Source organism: Ranitomeya variabilis, chromosome 7 (assembly GCF_051348905.1).
Source record: "Ranitomeya variabilis isolate aRanVar5 chromosome 7, aRanVar5.hap1, whole genome shotgun sequence".
Taxonomy (NCBI): Eukaryota; Metazoa; Chordata; class Amphibia; order Anura; family Dendrobatidae; genus Ranitomeya; species Ranitomeya variabilis.
The window spans coordinates 220,387,916-220,404,806 of record NC_135238.1 but is presented as its reverse complement, the minus strand read 5'-3'; the positions used below and the strand labels follow the sequence as shown (position 1 = coordinate 220,404,806).

Here is a 16,891-nt window from a genome sequence, read left to right as displayed (position 1 = left end):
AACCCAGATAACCGACATCCTCTGGGAAACCGGAAGATCAGAAATAAAATCCATAGAAATATGTGTCCAGGGCCTCTCAGGGACTGGCAATGGCAAAAGTAACCCATTAGCACAGGAACAACAAGGCTTGGCCCGCGCACAAGTCCCACAGGACTGCACAAAAGAACGCACATCACGCGACAAGGAAGGCCACCAAAAGGACCTACCGACCAAATCTCTGGTACCAAAAATACCAGGATGACCAGCCAACACGGAACAGTGAACCTCAGAAATCACTCTACTAGTCCATCTGTCATGAACAAACAATTTCCCCACAGGACAGCGGTCAGGTCTGTCAGCCTGAAATTCCTGAAGAACCCGCCGTAAATCAGGGGAAATGGCAGAAAGGACCACCCCTTCTTTCAGAATGCCGACCGGTTCAAGGACCTCAGGAGAATCAGGCAAAAAACTCCTAGAAAGGGCATCAGCCTTAATATTCTTAGAACCCGGAAGATACGAAACCACGAAATCAAAACGGGAAAAAAAACAAGGACCATCGAGCCTGTCTAGGACTCAGCCGTTTGGCAAACTCGAGGTAAATCAGATTCTTATGATCAGTCAGGACCACAATACGATGCTTAGCTCCCTCAAGCCAATGTCGCCACTCCTCAAACGCCCACTTCATAGCCAACAACTCCCGATTGCCGACATCATAATTGCGTTCAGCAGGCGAAAACTTGCGGGAGAAGAAGGCACACGGTTTCATCAAGGAACCCACAGAATCCCTCTGAGACAAAACGGCCCCTGCCCCAATCTCAGAGGCGTCAATCTCAACCTGAAACGGAAGGGAAACATCCGGTTGGCGCAACACCGGAGCAAAAGTAAATTGGCGTTTAAGCTCCTGAAAGGCAGAGACAGCCGCAGAGGACCGATTCGCCACATCAGCGCCTTTCTTCGTCAAATCGGTCAAGGGTTTAACCACGCTGGAGAAATTAGCAATGAAACGGCGATAAAATTTGCAAAACCCCAAAATTTCTGAAGGCTCTTCACGGATGTGGGTTGAATCCAATCATAAATGGCCTGAACCTTAACCGGATCCATCTCCATAGATGAGGGAGAAAAAATGAAGCCCAAAAAAGAAACCTTCTGCACCCCAAAGAGGCACTTAGACCCCTTCACAAACAAAGCATTGTCACGAAGGATCTGAAATACCATCCTGACCTGTTCCACATGAGACTCCCAATCATCGGAAAAAATCAAAATATCGTCCAAATATACAATCAAGAATTTATCAATATAAGTCCGGAAGATATCATGCATGAAGGATTGAAAAACCGATGGAGCATTAGTGAGCTCGAATGGCATCACAAGGTATTCAAAATGGCCGTCGGGCGTATTAAACGCAGTTTTCCATTCATCACCCTGTTTAATACGAACAAGATTATATGCCCCCCGAAGGTCAATCTTAGTAAAATGTATTTTAATCTTAGTAAATGAACTAGCGATCCTTTTTGTCCGCTTAGGGCAGACTGAAATGACATGAGAAGCGTCGCCACAATAATAACACAACCTATTCTGACGTCTGAGTCCTTGTCGTTCTGTCCTAGACAGAATCCTATCACACTGCATTGGCTCAGGAATTGGCTCTGAGGACGACACCACAGCGTGCACAGTTCTACGCTCCCGCAAACGCCGATCAATCTGAATGGCCAGAGACATAGAATCACTCAGACCGGAAGGCGTGGGAAACCCCACCATAACATCGTTAATGGATTCAGAAAGACCCTTTCTGAAAATTGCCGCCAAAGCATCATCATTCCATTTAGTCAACACAGACCATTTTCTGAATTTCTGACAATACAATTCTGCCGCCTCTTGACCCTGAGACAGGGCCAACAAGGTCTTCTCCGCTTGATCCACAGAATTCGGTTCATCATATAATAATCCTAAAGCCTGAAAAAAGGAGTCTATATTAAGCAAAGCAGGATTAATAATAAGATGATATTAGGATTAATGATAAGATGTATAACTATGTGCTTAATTCTAAAACTCTGGGCAAAACCGTTAATGAAAAAGACCTGGGTGTATGGGTGGATGACAAACTCATATTCAGTGGCCAGTGTCAGGCAGCTGCTACAAAGGCAAATAAAATAATGGGATGCATTAAAAGAGGCATAGATGCTCATGAGGAGAACATAATTTTACCTCTATACAAGTCACTAGTGCGACCACACTTAGAATACTGTGCACAGTTCTGGTCTCCGGTGTATAAGAAAGACATAGCTGAACTGGAGCGGGTGCAGAGAAGAGCAACCAAGGTTATTAGAGGACTAGGGGGTCTGCAATACCAAGATAGGTTATTACACTTGGGGCTATTTAGTTTGGAAAAACGAAGACTAAGGGGTGATCTTATGTTAATGTATAAATATATGAGGGGACAGTACAAAGACCTTTCTGCTGATCTTTTTAATCATAGACCGGTGACAGGGACAAGGGGGCATCCTCTACGTCTGGAGGAAAAAAGGTTTAAGCATAATAACAGACGCGGATTCTTTACTGTAAGAGCAGTGAGACTATGGAACTCTCTGCCGTATGATGTTGTAATGAGTGACTCATTGCTTCAATTTAAGAGGGGACTGGATACCTTTCTGGAAAAGTATAATATTACAGGGTATATATATTAGATTCCTTGATAAGGCGTTGATCCAGGGAACTAGTCTGATTGCCGTATGTGGGGTCGGGAAGGATTTTTTTTCCCCATGATGGAGCTTACTCTACCACATGGGTTTTTTTTGCCTTCCCCTGGATCAACATGTTAGGGCATGCTAGGCTATGGGTTGAACTAGATGGACTTAAAGTCTTCCTTCAACCTTAATAACTATGTAACTATGGATTCCCAGATTCCAGGGAAAATGCCCAATCCTGTGGATCACCACGCAGCAGGGAGATGATGATTTTAACCTGCTGAATGGAATCACCGGAGGATCGAGGTCTCAAAGCAAAAAACAGTTTACAATTGTTTTTAAAACTCAAAAATTTGGACCTGTCACCAAAAAACAAATCAGGAGTAGGAATCTTCGGTTCTAAAACAGGAGTCTGAACAATATAATCAGAAATACCCTGTACCCTAGCAGCAAGCTGGTCTACACGAGAAGCTAATTCCTGAACATCCATGCCAGCACAAGACTCCTCAGCCACCCATAGATAAAGAGGGAAAAAAAGACAAAACAGACTGCAGAAAAAAAAATGGCTCAACACCTTTCTTCCCTTCTTCTGAGATGCATTTAGCTCATTATTGGCCAGTTGTACTGTTATTATCCGGTGACCTTGGAGCCGCATGAAACTTTCTCTGGAGTAGGTGGAAACTATACTGACCGCAGATCCTGAACTAACACCGCAACTAGAAGTAGCCGTGGGGTGTGCCTAACAAACCCCAGACACCTCGACACAGCCGGAGGACTAAATACCCCTATAGATGGAAATAGGAATACTACCTTGCCTCAGAGCAGAACCTCAAAGGATAGGCAGCCCCCACGAATATTGACTGAGTAGGAGAAGAAAAGACACACGCAGGCAGAAAACAAAATGTAGCAAAAGAGGCCACTCTAGCTAAATAGGAAAGGTAAGGACAGAATACTAGGCGGTCAGTATTAAAACCCTTCAAAAAATATCCACAGCAGATAATTCAAAAAATTCCACAATCTAACTAAAGACGTGGAATAAATATCTGCAACCCCAGAGAATCCAACAAGACTGAGAAAATACTGACACAATCTAAGCTGGACAAGAAAACACAAAAGAATAGCACTGAATCATGAAGCACACAGCATGTGTGCCACAGAAAAAAAACCAGACACTTATCTTTGCTGATTTGGCAGAAAGGCAGGAGGAACCAGGCAGAGGTCTGTTGTGAATTCTGCTCTTGGGCTCCCTCCGGTGGTTGTAAGTGGTAGTGCTGCTGTCTCTGAATCGCAGCATTTGTCAGGTGTGTTCACTTGTTGCAATTTTGACTGGGCTATTTAGTCTTGCTTCACCCTTTAGTCAGTGCCAGTTGTCCATTGTTCCTGGAGGATTCACATCCCTGCCTGGTCCCTTCTGCTTTGCAGTTCTTTTCAACAAAGATAAGTTCTGGCCTTGATTTTGCTGTCCATTCTGTGGCCTTATTGTTCAGTTCTTTTCTATGTTTTGTCTTGTCCAGCTTGGTCTGTATAAGGATTTGTTTAGCCAAGCTGGTATCTCTGGAGATGCATATATACCCTCCATATCTTTAGTTAGCTGTGGAGATTTTGTATTTTCTGTGGTGGATATTTTCTAGTGTTTTAATACTGACCGCATAGTACTCTGTCCTATCCTTTCTATTTAGCTAGAAGTGGCCTCCTTTGCTAAATTCTCATTTCAGTCTGTGTATGTTTTTTTCCCTCTCCTCTCACAGTCAATATTTGTGGGGGGCTGCCTATCCTTTGGGGATTTTCTCTGTGGCAAGATAGTTTTCCCTTTTCTATCTCTAGGGGTAATTAGTCCTCCGGCTGTGTCGAGATGTCCAGGGAGTGTTAGGTACATTCCACGGCTACTTCTAGTTGCGGTGTTAAGTTCAGGGTCTGCGGTCAGTACAGGTTCCACCTTCTCCAGAGTACGTCTCATGCTGCTCTTAGGCCACCAGATCATAACAGTACAACTGGCCAACAATGAGTTAACCGTATCTCAGAAGAAGGGAAGGAAAGTGCTGAGCCATTTTTTTTTCTGTAGTCTGTTGTGTTTTGTTTTTTTCTTCCCTCTTTATCTCTGGGTGGCTCAGGAGTTCAGCGCTGGTATGAATGTTCAGGGATTGGCTTCTCGTGTGGATCAACTTGCTGCTAGAGTACAGGGTATTTCCGATTATATCGTTCAGACTCCGGTTTTAGAGCCTAGAATTCCAAATCCTGATTTGTTTTTTGGGGATAGATCCAAATTTCTGAGCTTTAAAAATAACTGTAAACTGTTTTTTGCTCTGAAACCCCGTTCCTCTGGTGATCCCATCCAGCAGGTTAAAATTGTTATATCTCTGCTGCGTGGTGACCCCCAGGATTGGGCATTTGCCCTGGAACCTGGGAATCCGGCGTTGTTTAATGTAGACACCTTTTTTCAGGCGCTTGGGTTATTGTATGACAAACCTAATTCAGTGGATCATGCTGAGAAGACCTTGTTGGCCCTGTCTCAGGGTCAAGAAGTGGCAGAATCATATTGCCAGAAGTTTAGAAAATGGTCTGTACTGACTAAATGGAATGAGGATGCCTTGGCGGCAATCTTCAGAAAGGGTCTTTCCTAATCCGTTAAAGATGTTATGGTGGGGTTCCCCACGCCTGCTGGTCTGAGTGATTCTATGTCTCTGGCCATTCAGATTGATCGGCGCTTGCGTGAGCGCAGAGTTGTGCACACTATGGCATTGTCTTCCGAGCGGAGTCCTGAGCCTATGCAGTGTGATAGGATTGTGTCTAGAGCTGAACGACAAGGATTCAGACGTCAGAATAGGTTGTGTTTTTATTGCGGCGATTCTGCTCATGTTATTTCTGATTGCCCTAAGCGTACCAAGAGAATCGCTAGTTCTGTTACCATCAGTACTGTACAACCTAAATTTCTGTTATCTGTGACCTTGATCTGTTCATTATCGTCATTTTCTGTCATGGCATTTGTGGATTCAGGCGCCGCTCTAAACTTAATGGACTTAGAATTTGCCAGGCGTTGTGGTTTCCCCTTGCAGCCTTTGCAGAGTCCTATTCCTTTGAGGGGTATTGATGCTACACCGTTGGCTAAAAATAAACCTCAGTTTTGGACACAGCTGACCATGTGCATGGCGCCAGCCCATCAGGAAGATTGTCGTTTTCTGGTGTTGCATAATTTGCATGATGCTGTTGTGCTGGGTTTCCCATGGCTACAGGTGCATAATCCGGTATTAGATTGGAAATCTATGTCTGTGACTAGTTGGGGTTGTCAGGGGGTTCATGGTGACGTTCCTTTGATGTCAATTGCCTCCTCCCCCTCTTCTGAAATTCCTGAGTTTTTGTCAGATTTCCAGGATGTATTCAATGAGCCCAAGTCCAGTTCCCTTCCACCGCATAGGGACTGTGATTGTGCTATTGACTTGATTCCAGGCTGTAAGTTCCCTAAGGGCCGACTTTTCAACCTGTCTGTGCCAGAACATACCGCCATGCGGAGCTATGTTAAGGAGTCCTTGGAGAAGGGGCATATTCGGCCATCTTCTTCACCATTGGGAGCAGGTTTTTTTTTTGTTGCCAAAAAAGATGGCTACTTGAGACCCTGTATTGATTATTGCCTCTTTGGAGTACAGAAGATTTCTTTTTTGGGCTTCATTTTTTCTCCCTCATCTATAGAAATGGATCCGGTTAAGGTTCAGGCCATTCATGATTGGATCCAGCCCACATCCGTGAAGAGCCTTCAGAAATTTTTGGGCTTTGCTAATTTTTATCGCCGTTTCATTGCCAACTTCTCCAGTGTGGTTAAACCCATGACCGATTTGACGAAGAAAGGCGCTGATGTGACGAATTGGTCCTCTGCGGCTGTTTCTGCCTTTCAGGAGCTTAAACGCCAATTTACTTCTGCCCCTGTGTTGCGTCAGCCAGATGTTTCTCTTCCTTTTCAGGTTGAGGTTGACGCTTCTGAGATTGGGGCAGGGGCCGTTTTGTCTCAGAGGAATTCTGATGGTTCCTTGGGGGTTTCCCAATATATAGGACCGCTAAAGGCACTTCAAACCTGGATAGGTCCCTAAAAAAATACATTTTGTAAATTTCCATGAAAAAATGAAAAATTGCTGCTACATTATTAAATCTCCTAAAATGCTAACAAAATATAATAACATTTTACAAATGGTGCAGATGTAAAGCGGACATGAGGGAAATGTTATTTATTAATGTTTTTCTGTGGTATGACTATCTGGATTAAAGGGATAATCATTCAAGGTTTGAAAATTGAAAATTTATTAACATTTTTCTCAAATTTTTGATATTTTTTTATAAATAAACAAATCATATCGACCTAAATTTAGCATTATCATAAAGTGTAATGTGTCACGAAAAAAAATCAATCTCAAAATCACTGGGATTTGTTGAAGTGTAGATTGTGAGCCTTCGCGGGCAGGGTCCTCTCTCCTACTGTACCAGTTATGACTTGTATTGTTTAAGATTATTGTACTTGTTTTTATTATGTATACCCCTCCTCACTTGTAAAGCGCCATGGAATAAATGGCGCTATAACAATAAATAATAATAATAATAATAAAAGTGTTCCAGAGTTATTACCACATAAAGTGACACTGGTCAGATTTAAAAAATTTGGCTCCGTCACTAAGGGGTTAAGCCTCTCTTGGCATATGACATACAGTTGTGTCATTTGTTGAATCCCATGCTTTGATGCAGGCTCGCAAGCCTGCATCTTTCCTGGTTGATGATGGCTGAATAATTCAGCTATCATCTGCCTCTAACAGCTGCGGGTGGAGCGGAGGTCCGCCCACGGCTGTTAGAGGCTGATGATGGCTCCCAAATAATAATTAAGGATCCCAAATGATCTGAAACCCATCAGTAACTATACCTGTGCCTGTGATCCCAGTGATGTCATTTACTAGGCCATGTGCTGTTGTTTCAGTAAATCATTTTTTTTTTTTTCTCAGCAAGAGATTTTCATTACAGGACAAGGTGTTTTGTGCTAGCTAGTCCTCCTACTCTGTGTAAGGCCACCAGTAAATGTACAGTGTGCACAGAACACCAATCAGTGGTGTGGGTGGAGTTACACAGAACTCAGCATTCAGAGCTCTGCTAGATTTGCTGCAGAGAAAACTGTGATGGTATCAAAATGTCAACATACAGACCAGTAAGTGATACATCTCTGGAATCACGGTCTCTGGCTCTAAATTATGCTGCTCTCGGATTACATGGCAACAACCTGGTGACAGATTCTCTTCAACCAACAAATAAAACACTATAGTTCCCATACTCTTCCCATTGGCTTGTATTGTAAGTATTGAGCATCTTCTTAGGGAAAAACACTTGAAGAACGGACATGTCACTTCTATGAAAATTTCACATTTTTGAAAACCTGAAGCATTTAAAAAATGCTCATATGCCTGAACATCTGAACATATGACCAGCAAATAGATTTTCCATAGAAATGAATGAGGAGTTTCTTGTGTGAGCTTTTTTTCTGACATTTTTTGGAATGGACCTGCTCAAAAAACACCAAAAAAGGTGGTGTGAACATATTCTACAGGCCTGGGCTAATGTCCCCTCTTACTGGTTCAGTAAAAAGTAAAATTTCCAATAAAAAATATTCTCTAAATTTTAAAAACCAAAGAAATAAAAATAAAATTACTGTATAAAACATACATCAGATTAATTACCCCCCAAAAAAAGACCCTCCTGCACCAATGATTATTTTAACCAATTATCCTTTTACAGACATGTAATATATCAAATTATTCTGATTTGCACATTTTTTTTAAACTGTAGATTTTCTTAAATTCTTAAAGCAAAAATTCTGAACATACAATGCTAAAACAAAGGCATGTCAGGGACCTCCAGGTTCTGGCAACGTGTTTTTGAGGGTCATATGGCAAAAGACTTTGTATTATAAATCTACACCCAGAATGATATTTCTATTTCCTGTCCCCTTTTTCCCTACTCTACACTATATCTCTTTTGAATTTCCTACATTTTTAAGAAAAAAAAAACTATTAGTCATGAAAAAAGCCATAATAATCCTGTTCATGACACCAATAAAGGAAGAAAATGTAAAAAAAAAAGGCAAAACTGTGATTGGTCCTTAAGGTGAACCTGAGATTATCGTGAACCTCAGACTTTTACGAAAACAAGTCTTTACAGAAATGTGAACAGAGAAGTGTCCTTGCACTACAAAATTTTTCAAATTTTTTTTCTAAGTATTCCTATACATTTCATTGTAGCATTGAGATCAGGATTAGTTTGTGAAGTAGATGGACTTCAATTCTCGTTTGTTTTTTGTTTTTTTCATTTTTAAGGAGAAGCTAAATTAGACCCTGATATTTCCATAAGATACATTGTGAAAGGCATAGAAGACTACCTAAGCGATCCTACTGTCATGACCGATATTTGTGAGATCGTCATTGTTGTCTTCCAACTGGATATTTATGAAAAATATCAACGTTTTTTTCAGAATTGCAAGGTGAGAACAATCAGGGCTCAGCGACCAGCAGTCATTATCATTTCTGTGAATAAGCTGCACTTACTATTTTCCATCCGAACTTTAGCAGTAAGAACCTCCACATTATGATGGTAGTGTACCTCTCCCCATCAATGCAATAAAAAAAATAATTTAAATTGACCTAAAAAAAATAATTTAAATTGACCACCTCCTGACCCGAAGATGGTGCTGGTGGTGTAAAATTGCCTAACAAGGTCACCCCACCGAAAATGAAGCATTACTACATGGATAAAAAAGATGCGAGCAATGGTAGATTTAGAGGCTAAAAGACCATTATGACGACACTCAGGAATAACAAGCAAAGAGTCAGAGTGCCGAAAGGTAGCTGTCTTAAGAGAGGTACAGTAGAAGCGAAGAGCTCTAACCAGATCCAGTTTGTGGAGAGACTTTCCAGGGGATGAACTGGGGAAGGGCAAAGGGAAGTCAGGACGATATCCTCATTGATGTGGAAAGAGGAAACTACCTTCGGAAAGAACTGGTCTGAGAACAATCTTGTCCTGATGGATAATGATAAAAGGAGAATGACAGGAAAGAGCCACCAGCTCGAAACACGTCTGATAGATGTGATAGCCACCAAGAAAGCAACATTCCAGGAAAGAAGGGAAGTTGTAATGGGCTCAAATGGAGAGTGCTGAAAGGCAGATAGGATCAATTTAAGGTCCCATGGATCTCCTGAAGGCTGATAAGGTGGAGTCAGATAAGCAACGGCCTTGAGGAAGGTCTTGACCTAGGGTTGAGGCGCCAGATCCTTCTGAAACAGAATCAAGAAGGCAGAAACTTGACCCTTAAGAACGCTAAGGGAAAGGTTGGAGTCAAGGCCAGACTGGAGAAAAAACAGCATGGCTGGTAGTGAAAAGGACATGGGAGAGGAAACTGATTGTCTTCACATCAGCGGAAATAGGCCCTCCACGTCCTATGATAAATGCAATAAGACGTGGACTTTCTTGCACTGATCATGGTCTGTATGACCTGAGGTGAAAACCCTGCTTCCTTTAGAATGGCGGCCTCATCAGCCATGCCATAAACTCCACAAATGAGAATTCTGGTGGAAGAGGGGACCGTGTGAAAGTAGGTCCACACAGTCGGGTAGTTTCCAGGATGTGTATGCAAGCATGTTTACTAGCTACGCGCATACCAGACCCATGTGGGCCAGTCTGGAGCCACCAGAAATACGGGTACTCCCTCTGACTTGCTCTTCTTGATGACACTTTCTGTCGACAGGGTCTCGCCTTGGGCGAGTGGTCGCTCAACCCAGAAGTGTTCGACCAGATCTGTCAGAAGTGGGGCACCCCTGATGTAGATCTGATGGCGTCTCAGATGAATGTCAAGGTGCCCCACTTCATAGCTAGGTCCCATGATCATCTGGCGATAAGTCAGGAAGCCTTGGTCCTATCTTGGTCTCTCTTTTGCCTTCCAAATATCTTACCGCCCCTCCCTGATTCCTTCTTCACACTCCAGAGGACGGCATCAAGAGCCCCCCGTGAGAAAAAGGGGTGCTTCCTGGTGTTGATAAGGCATCCTCTTTCCCGCATCATCATACTCCCTGACGGTGCAGAAGACGGTGTCGGCCCTTGAAGAGGGGGAAGGTTACCTAGGGTAGGAACTGCGAGACGATCGGAGCACAGACACATGACACTCGGCTCCCCCTCGCAGCAGAGCGGGAGCCGAGGGACATTAGCATCTCGCATCGGATGTAATACGCTAGTGTGACTCCAGCCTTAGGCATTAAGTGCTCTGGGCGTGACACAGCACTTCCTGAGCCTCTGCCTCCCAAAGTTGTTATCGAGCATCAGTCTTGACTGATGGCTCACTTTCTGATTATCTTTCCTGACATCACTCAGTGAGATATCAATCAAACTAAATAAGTTGGTGATGGGTGGAGAAAAACCTTCGGAGGCAACATCTTGGGAAATGATCTGTCACGCCCAGAGCACTTAATGCCTCATTTGCATGTGAATTAATGCTCTGATTTCTCAGGAATGCAGCAACAGATAGAAAATTAAGGTGTCAACGAATTTGGCTTTCCAATACCTTCAGTATATACCCATATATGTGGTATGGAGAGATTAATCTGAATGCCAAATTCAGTTTAATAATATTATGCACTAGATATAATGTTAAAGAAATCGCTGTATTGGAATCTGTGTATAATCATAGTTTGTGCTCTACATTTAGACAAATTACCCTCACTTCTCGGCTTTTGGAAAATTGATTGAATTAATCAAAGGAGACATCACTTATCAGGTGGCGGACTGTGTCGTGAACTTGGCAAATGCATCACTGAATCAAACTTCTGGTAAGTAAAAAAAAAATATATATGATTTTCCCGAGCACGCTCAGGTGGTCTCCGAGTATTTGTGACTGCTCGGGGATTTAGTTTCTGTTGATACAGCTGCATGATTTACAGCTGCTAGCCGGCCTGAGTACATGTGGGGGTTGCCTGGTTGCTAGGGAATCCTCACATGTATTCAAGCTGTCTATCAGCTGTAAATCATGCAGCTGAGTCAATGAAAACTAAATCTCCGAGCACTAACAAATACTCAGAGATCACCCGAGCGTACTCGGGAAAACCCGAGCAACGAGTATACTCGCTCATCACTAATCCTTATCTCCTTATCATTCTTGTCATGATCGGGGGTGAATCAAGAGGCCTCCATACATGTTACGTGGTCAAACAGCAAGGTGAACAATAATCACCAGTTAGATCACTGTATTAGTGTGGATATTCAGTGAGATAAACTCTGCATGCTTACTCAAAAAGAGTGAATAAACCAAAAGAAAAAAATAATAAAAAAACATTTATGTGAAAAAACATGATAGATATTCACATAATAAAGTAGGCACTAAAAACAAGAAAGTGTAAAAGAAGTTGTTTACCAGTAGTCAGTACCCAGTGGCACCTGTGACTCCAATGTACGTTTCAACCAGTGGCTTTCTCAAGGAGTACTCCTTGTTTTTCAAACAAATGTATGTACCTGTTTACAAATGCCATAGGCTATATGTATGGAAGTTCTTATGTTGTAGAGTCATTACACCCATTACCAATACTTTTTACAGTGGTTTCCCTAGTATATGTTACCTGTATACCCCCCATGTGTTTTTTATTGTTTCTTATATTTTATATTGCAATCCAATAAAAATTATACTTTTAATTAATTTAATATTTTGGTTTATTCACTTTTTTTGAGTAGGTATGCATGTTATGTGGTCAGTAGTGATGAGCAAATATACTAGTTACCAGAGATTTCTCGAGCACGCTCAGGGGTCCTCCGAGTATTTTTTACTGCTCGGAGATTTAGTTTTTCTTGCCGCAGCTGAATGATTTGCATCTGTTAGCCATCATAAGTACATGTGGGGATTCCCTAGCAACTAGGCAACCCCCACATGCACTTATGCTGGCTAACAGATGCAAATCATTCAGCTGTGGCAAGAAAAAGGAAATCTCTGAGCACTAAAAAATACTCGGAGGACCCCCGAGCGTGCTCGAGAAATCTCGAGTAACGAGTATATTCGCTCATCACTAGTGGTGAGCCAATACCCACCAGTGGGTTCGGCTGATTTTCAACAAAACAGCTAGGGAGATGTAATTTTAGTTAGTGGCTTGACTGTGATGCTAAAGAGTGCTTTAACCCCTTCCCGACCTGTGACGCCACGTAGGCGTCATGAAAGTCGGTGGCAATGCGACCTGTGACGCCTATATGGCGTCATGGCAGGATCGCATCCCTGCAGATTGGGTGAAGGTGTTTACTGAAATTTCACCTGACCTGCAGGGACAGGGGGAGTGGTACTTGAGCCCAGGGAGGGTGGTTTCGCACACACACACCCCCCCCCCCGCCCCCCGTGGCTACGATCGCTCTGATTGGCTGTTGAAAGTGACCTTTCACTTTCAATCAGAGCAATCGTAATATTTCACCAATGAAAATTGGTGAAATATTACAATCCAGCCATGGCCAATGCTGCAATATCATCGGCCATGGCTGGAGACCACGATCTGCCCCCGCCACCGATCTCCTCCCCTCCGCCTGTCCTCTGCTCCCCTCCGTCCTCCTGTCCGCTCCCCCCGTGCTCTGATCCCACCCCCTCATATTTACCGACCTCCGGTGTCTCTCCCAGTGTCCGTCTGTCTTCTGCATGGGCGCTGCCATCTTCCAAAATGGCGGACGCATGCGCAGTGTGCCAGCCGAATCTGCCGGGCGGCAGATTAATTCATTCATTTTGACCACTGTGATAGATCATATAACAGTGATCAAAATAAAAAAATAGTAAATAAACCCCCCCCTTTATCACCCCCATAGGTAGAGAACATAATAACATGAAGAAAATATATTTATTTTTCCACTAAGGTTAGGGTTAGAACTAGGTTTAGGGTTAGAACTAGGGTTAGGGTTAGAACTAGGGTTAGAACTAGGGTTAGTGTTGCAATTAGGGTTAGGGTTGCAATTAGGGCTAAGGTTACAGTTAGCCTAATTCTAACCCTAATTCTATGTGCACATGGTGCGGATTTGGCTGCGGATTGGCCGCTGCGGATTCGTAGCAGTTTTCCATCACGTTTACAGTACCATGTAAACCTATAGAAAACCAAATCCGCTGTGCCCATGGTGCGGAAAATACAGCTCGGTATTTTCCGCAGCATGTCAATTCTTTGTGCAGATTCCGCAGCGGTTTACACCTGTTCCTGTATAGGAATCCGCTGATGAAATCCGCACAAAAAACACTGGAAATCCGCGGTAAATCCGCAGGTAAAACGCAGTGCGTCTTACCTGCGGATTTTTCAAAAACAGTGCGGAAAACTTTGCACACAAATCCGCAATGTGGGCACATAGCCTTAGGGTTGTATTTAGAGTTAGGGTTGGAATTAAGGTTAGGGTTGGAATTAAGGTTAAGATTAGGGTTAGGGGTGTATTGGGGTTAGGGTTAGGCTTGTGGTTAGGGGTGTGTTAGGGTTGTAATTAGAGTCATGGTTAGAGTTGGGATTAGGGTTAGAAATGAGTTGGGGTTAGTGTTGGAGTTAGAATTGAGGGGTTTCCACTGTTTAGGCACATCAAGGGGTCTCCAAACGCGACATGGCGCCACTATTGATTCCAGCCAATCTTGCATTCAAAAAGTCAACTGGTGCTCCCTCCCTTCCGAACCCCGACGTGTGCCCAAACAGTGGTTTACCCCCACATATGGGGTATCAGCGTACTCAGGACAAACTGGACAACAACTCTTGGGGTCCAATTTCTCCTGTTACCCTTGTGAAAATAAAAAATTGCGGGCTAAAAAATCATTTTTGAGGAAAAAAAATTATTTTTTATTTTCACGGCTCTGCGATATAAACGTCTGTGAAGCACTTGGGGGCTTAAAGTGTTCATCACACATCTAGATAAGTTCCTTGGGGGGTCTAGTTTCCAAAATTGGGTCACTTGTGGGGGGTTTCTACTGTTTAGGCACATCAGGGGCTCTGCAAATGCAACGTGACGCCCGCAGATCATTCCATCAAAGTCTGCATTTCAAAACATCACTACTTCCCTTCTGAGCCCCGACGTGTGCCCAAATAGTGGTTTACACCCACATATGGGGTATCAGCGTACTCAGAACAAACTGGACAACAACTTTTGGGGTCCAATTTCTCCTGTTACCCTTGTAAAAATAAAAAAATGCTGGCTAAAAAATAATTTTTGACGAAAGAAAAATGATTTTTTATTTTCATGGCTATAAACTTCTGTGAAGCACTTGGGGGCTCAAAGTGTGTCTATAAGATTTCGGGAATCTCATGCACACACATTGTTTTTTTTGTCATCCGGATTTTGTGCTTTGCATGTTTTTTTGCACAATAGAGCATGTCACTTCTTTCAGTGTTTCTTCAGCGTCTTTCACTCGTTGAAATGAATGGCTGCTGAGAAAAAAACGCTGAAAAAAATGCACCAAAAGGTTTTGCTGCGTTTTTTGCGCCAAAACCTGATTCTTTAGAATAGGACAAAAAAAAAAAGAAAAACCAAGGAACACATGCTTTTTTTCTGCAAATTCTTTCCTGCCAAGAGATCAGGTTTTGCTGCAGAAAAAAAAAACACTGAAAAAAACACTTAGCACTCAATTACTCTAAAGGTAAATTCACACTATCCTCCAAGCACCAAGCACAATTAGTAATACATTTTCAAGCTTCAAATCTCCTTTATTATTATTATCATTTATATAGCACCATTGATTCCATGGTGCTGTACATGAGAATGGGTTAAATACAAGTTACAGATATCACTTACAGTAAACAAACTACCGTATTTTCCAGCGTATAAGACGACTGGGCGTATAAGACGACCCCCCAACTTTTCCAGTTAAAATATAAAATCTTCTTAAAAGTCGGGGGTCTTCTTATATACCATGTGTCGTCTTATAGGGCCGGTGAATAATGTGCCTTTTGGGGAGGGAGTGGTCCCGATGATGAAGAGAGGGGGCGTCTCACAGGAAAGTGTGAGTGGAGTATCTCCCTATTTCCTCATTGTAGCAGCGTGGGGTCTCTGTGCTGGGGAGCGGCGGCGGCTGCTCCTCTTTGTGCCACGTGGGTGCTGTGCTGTGGGGCGGCTCCTCTTCGTGCAGCGTTGGGCCACAGTGCTGTGGGGCGGCGGCAGCGTATCTTAGGCCTCTTTCACACTAGCGTCGTGCACTGCACGTCGCTATGCGTCGTTTTGCAGAAAAAACGCATCCTGCAAAATTGCTTGCAGGATGCATTTTTTCTCCATAGACTTTTATTAGCGACTCAGTGCAACGCATTGCCACATGTCGTAACCGTCGTGCGACGGTTGCGTCGGACCGTCGCCACCAAAAAAAGTTGCATGTAACGCTTTTTCGTGTGTCGTCTGCAGCATTTCCGACCGCGCATGCGCGGCCGGAACTCCGCCCCCGCCTCCCTGCACCTCACAATGGGGCAGCAGATGCGTTGAAAAACAGCATCCGCTGCCCCCGTTGTGCGGCGCTTCCACACTATGCGTCGGTGCGCTGCAACGTCGCATAGCGACGTGCAGTGCACGACGCTAGTGTGTAAGTAGCCTCAATGCAGAGTCGGGGCTCCTCCGGCATCTCCTCAAAGCCCGGAAGCGCAGGCAGCTCCATTGCTGCGATGCGGCGGCCTCCGGGAAAATGGCGGCTGGGGGCGGTGCATGCTCAGATTCAGATCTCATCCCAAGATCCCGGGAGACGAGATCTGAATCTGACCATGCGTCGTCCCCAGCGGCCATTTTCCCGGAGGCCACCGCATCGCAGCAATGGAGCTGCCGGTGCCTCCGGGCTTTGAGGAGATGCCGGAGGAGCCCCGACTCTGCACTAAGATACGCCGCTGCCGCCCCACAGCACAGATGCCCGACGCTGCACGAAGAGGAGCCACCCCACAGCACATCACCCACGCGGCACAAAGAGGAGCAGCCGCCGCCGCTCCCCAGCACAGAGACCCCACGCTGCTACAATGAGGTAATAGGGGGATACTCCACTCACACTTTCCTGTGAGATGCCCCCTCTCTTCGTCATCGGGACCACTCCCCCCCCACCCACCATATACACATAGGTCTGCACCCGGCGTACAAGACGACACCCAGCGTATAAGACGACCCCCGACTTTTAAGAAGATTTTCAGGGGTTAAAAAGTCGTCTTATACGCCGGAAAATATGGTAACAATGACAGACTGATACCGAGGGGCGAGGACCTTTAGCTGAT

The 16,891-nt window shown here is 44.0% G+C and overlaps 1 protein-coding gene across 1 annotated transcript in view; it reads left to right on the top strand.

The window, feature by feature from the left end:
• The window catches only part of LOC143784561 (protein mono-ADP-ribosyltransferase PARP15-like), an 82,573-nt gene that overhangs the window by 15,433 nt on the left and 50,249 nt on the right, over positions 1 to 16,891 (top strand). The window contains 2 exon segments of the mRNA XM_077272982.1: positions 9,002 to 9,165; positions 11,380 to 11,500. Coding sequence (XP_077129097.1) covers positions 9,002 to 9,165; positions 11,380 to 11,500 — 285 coding nt within the window.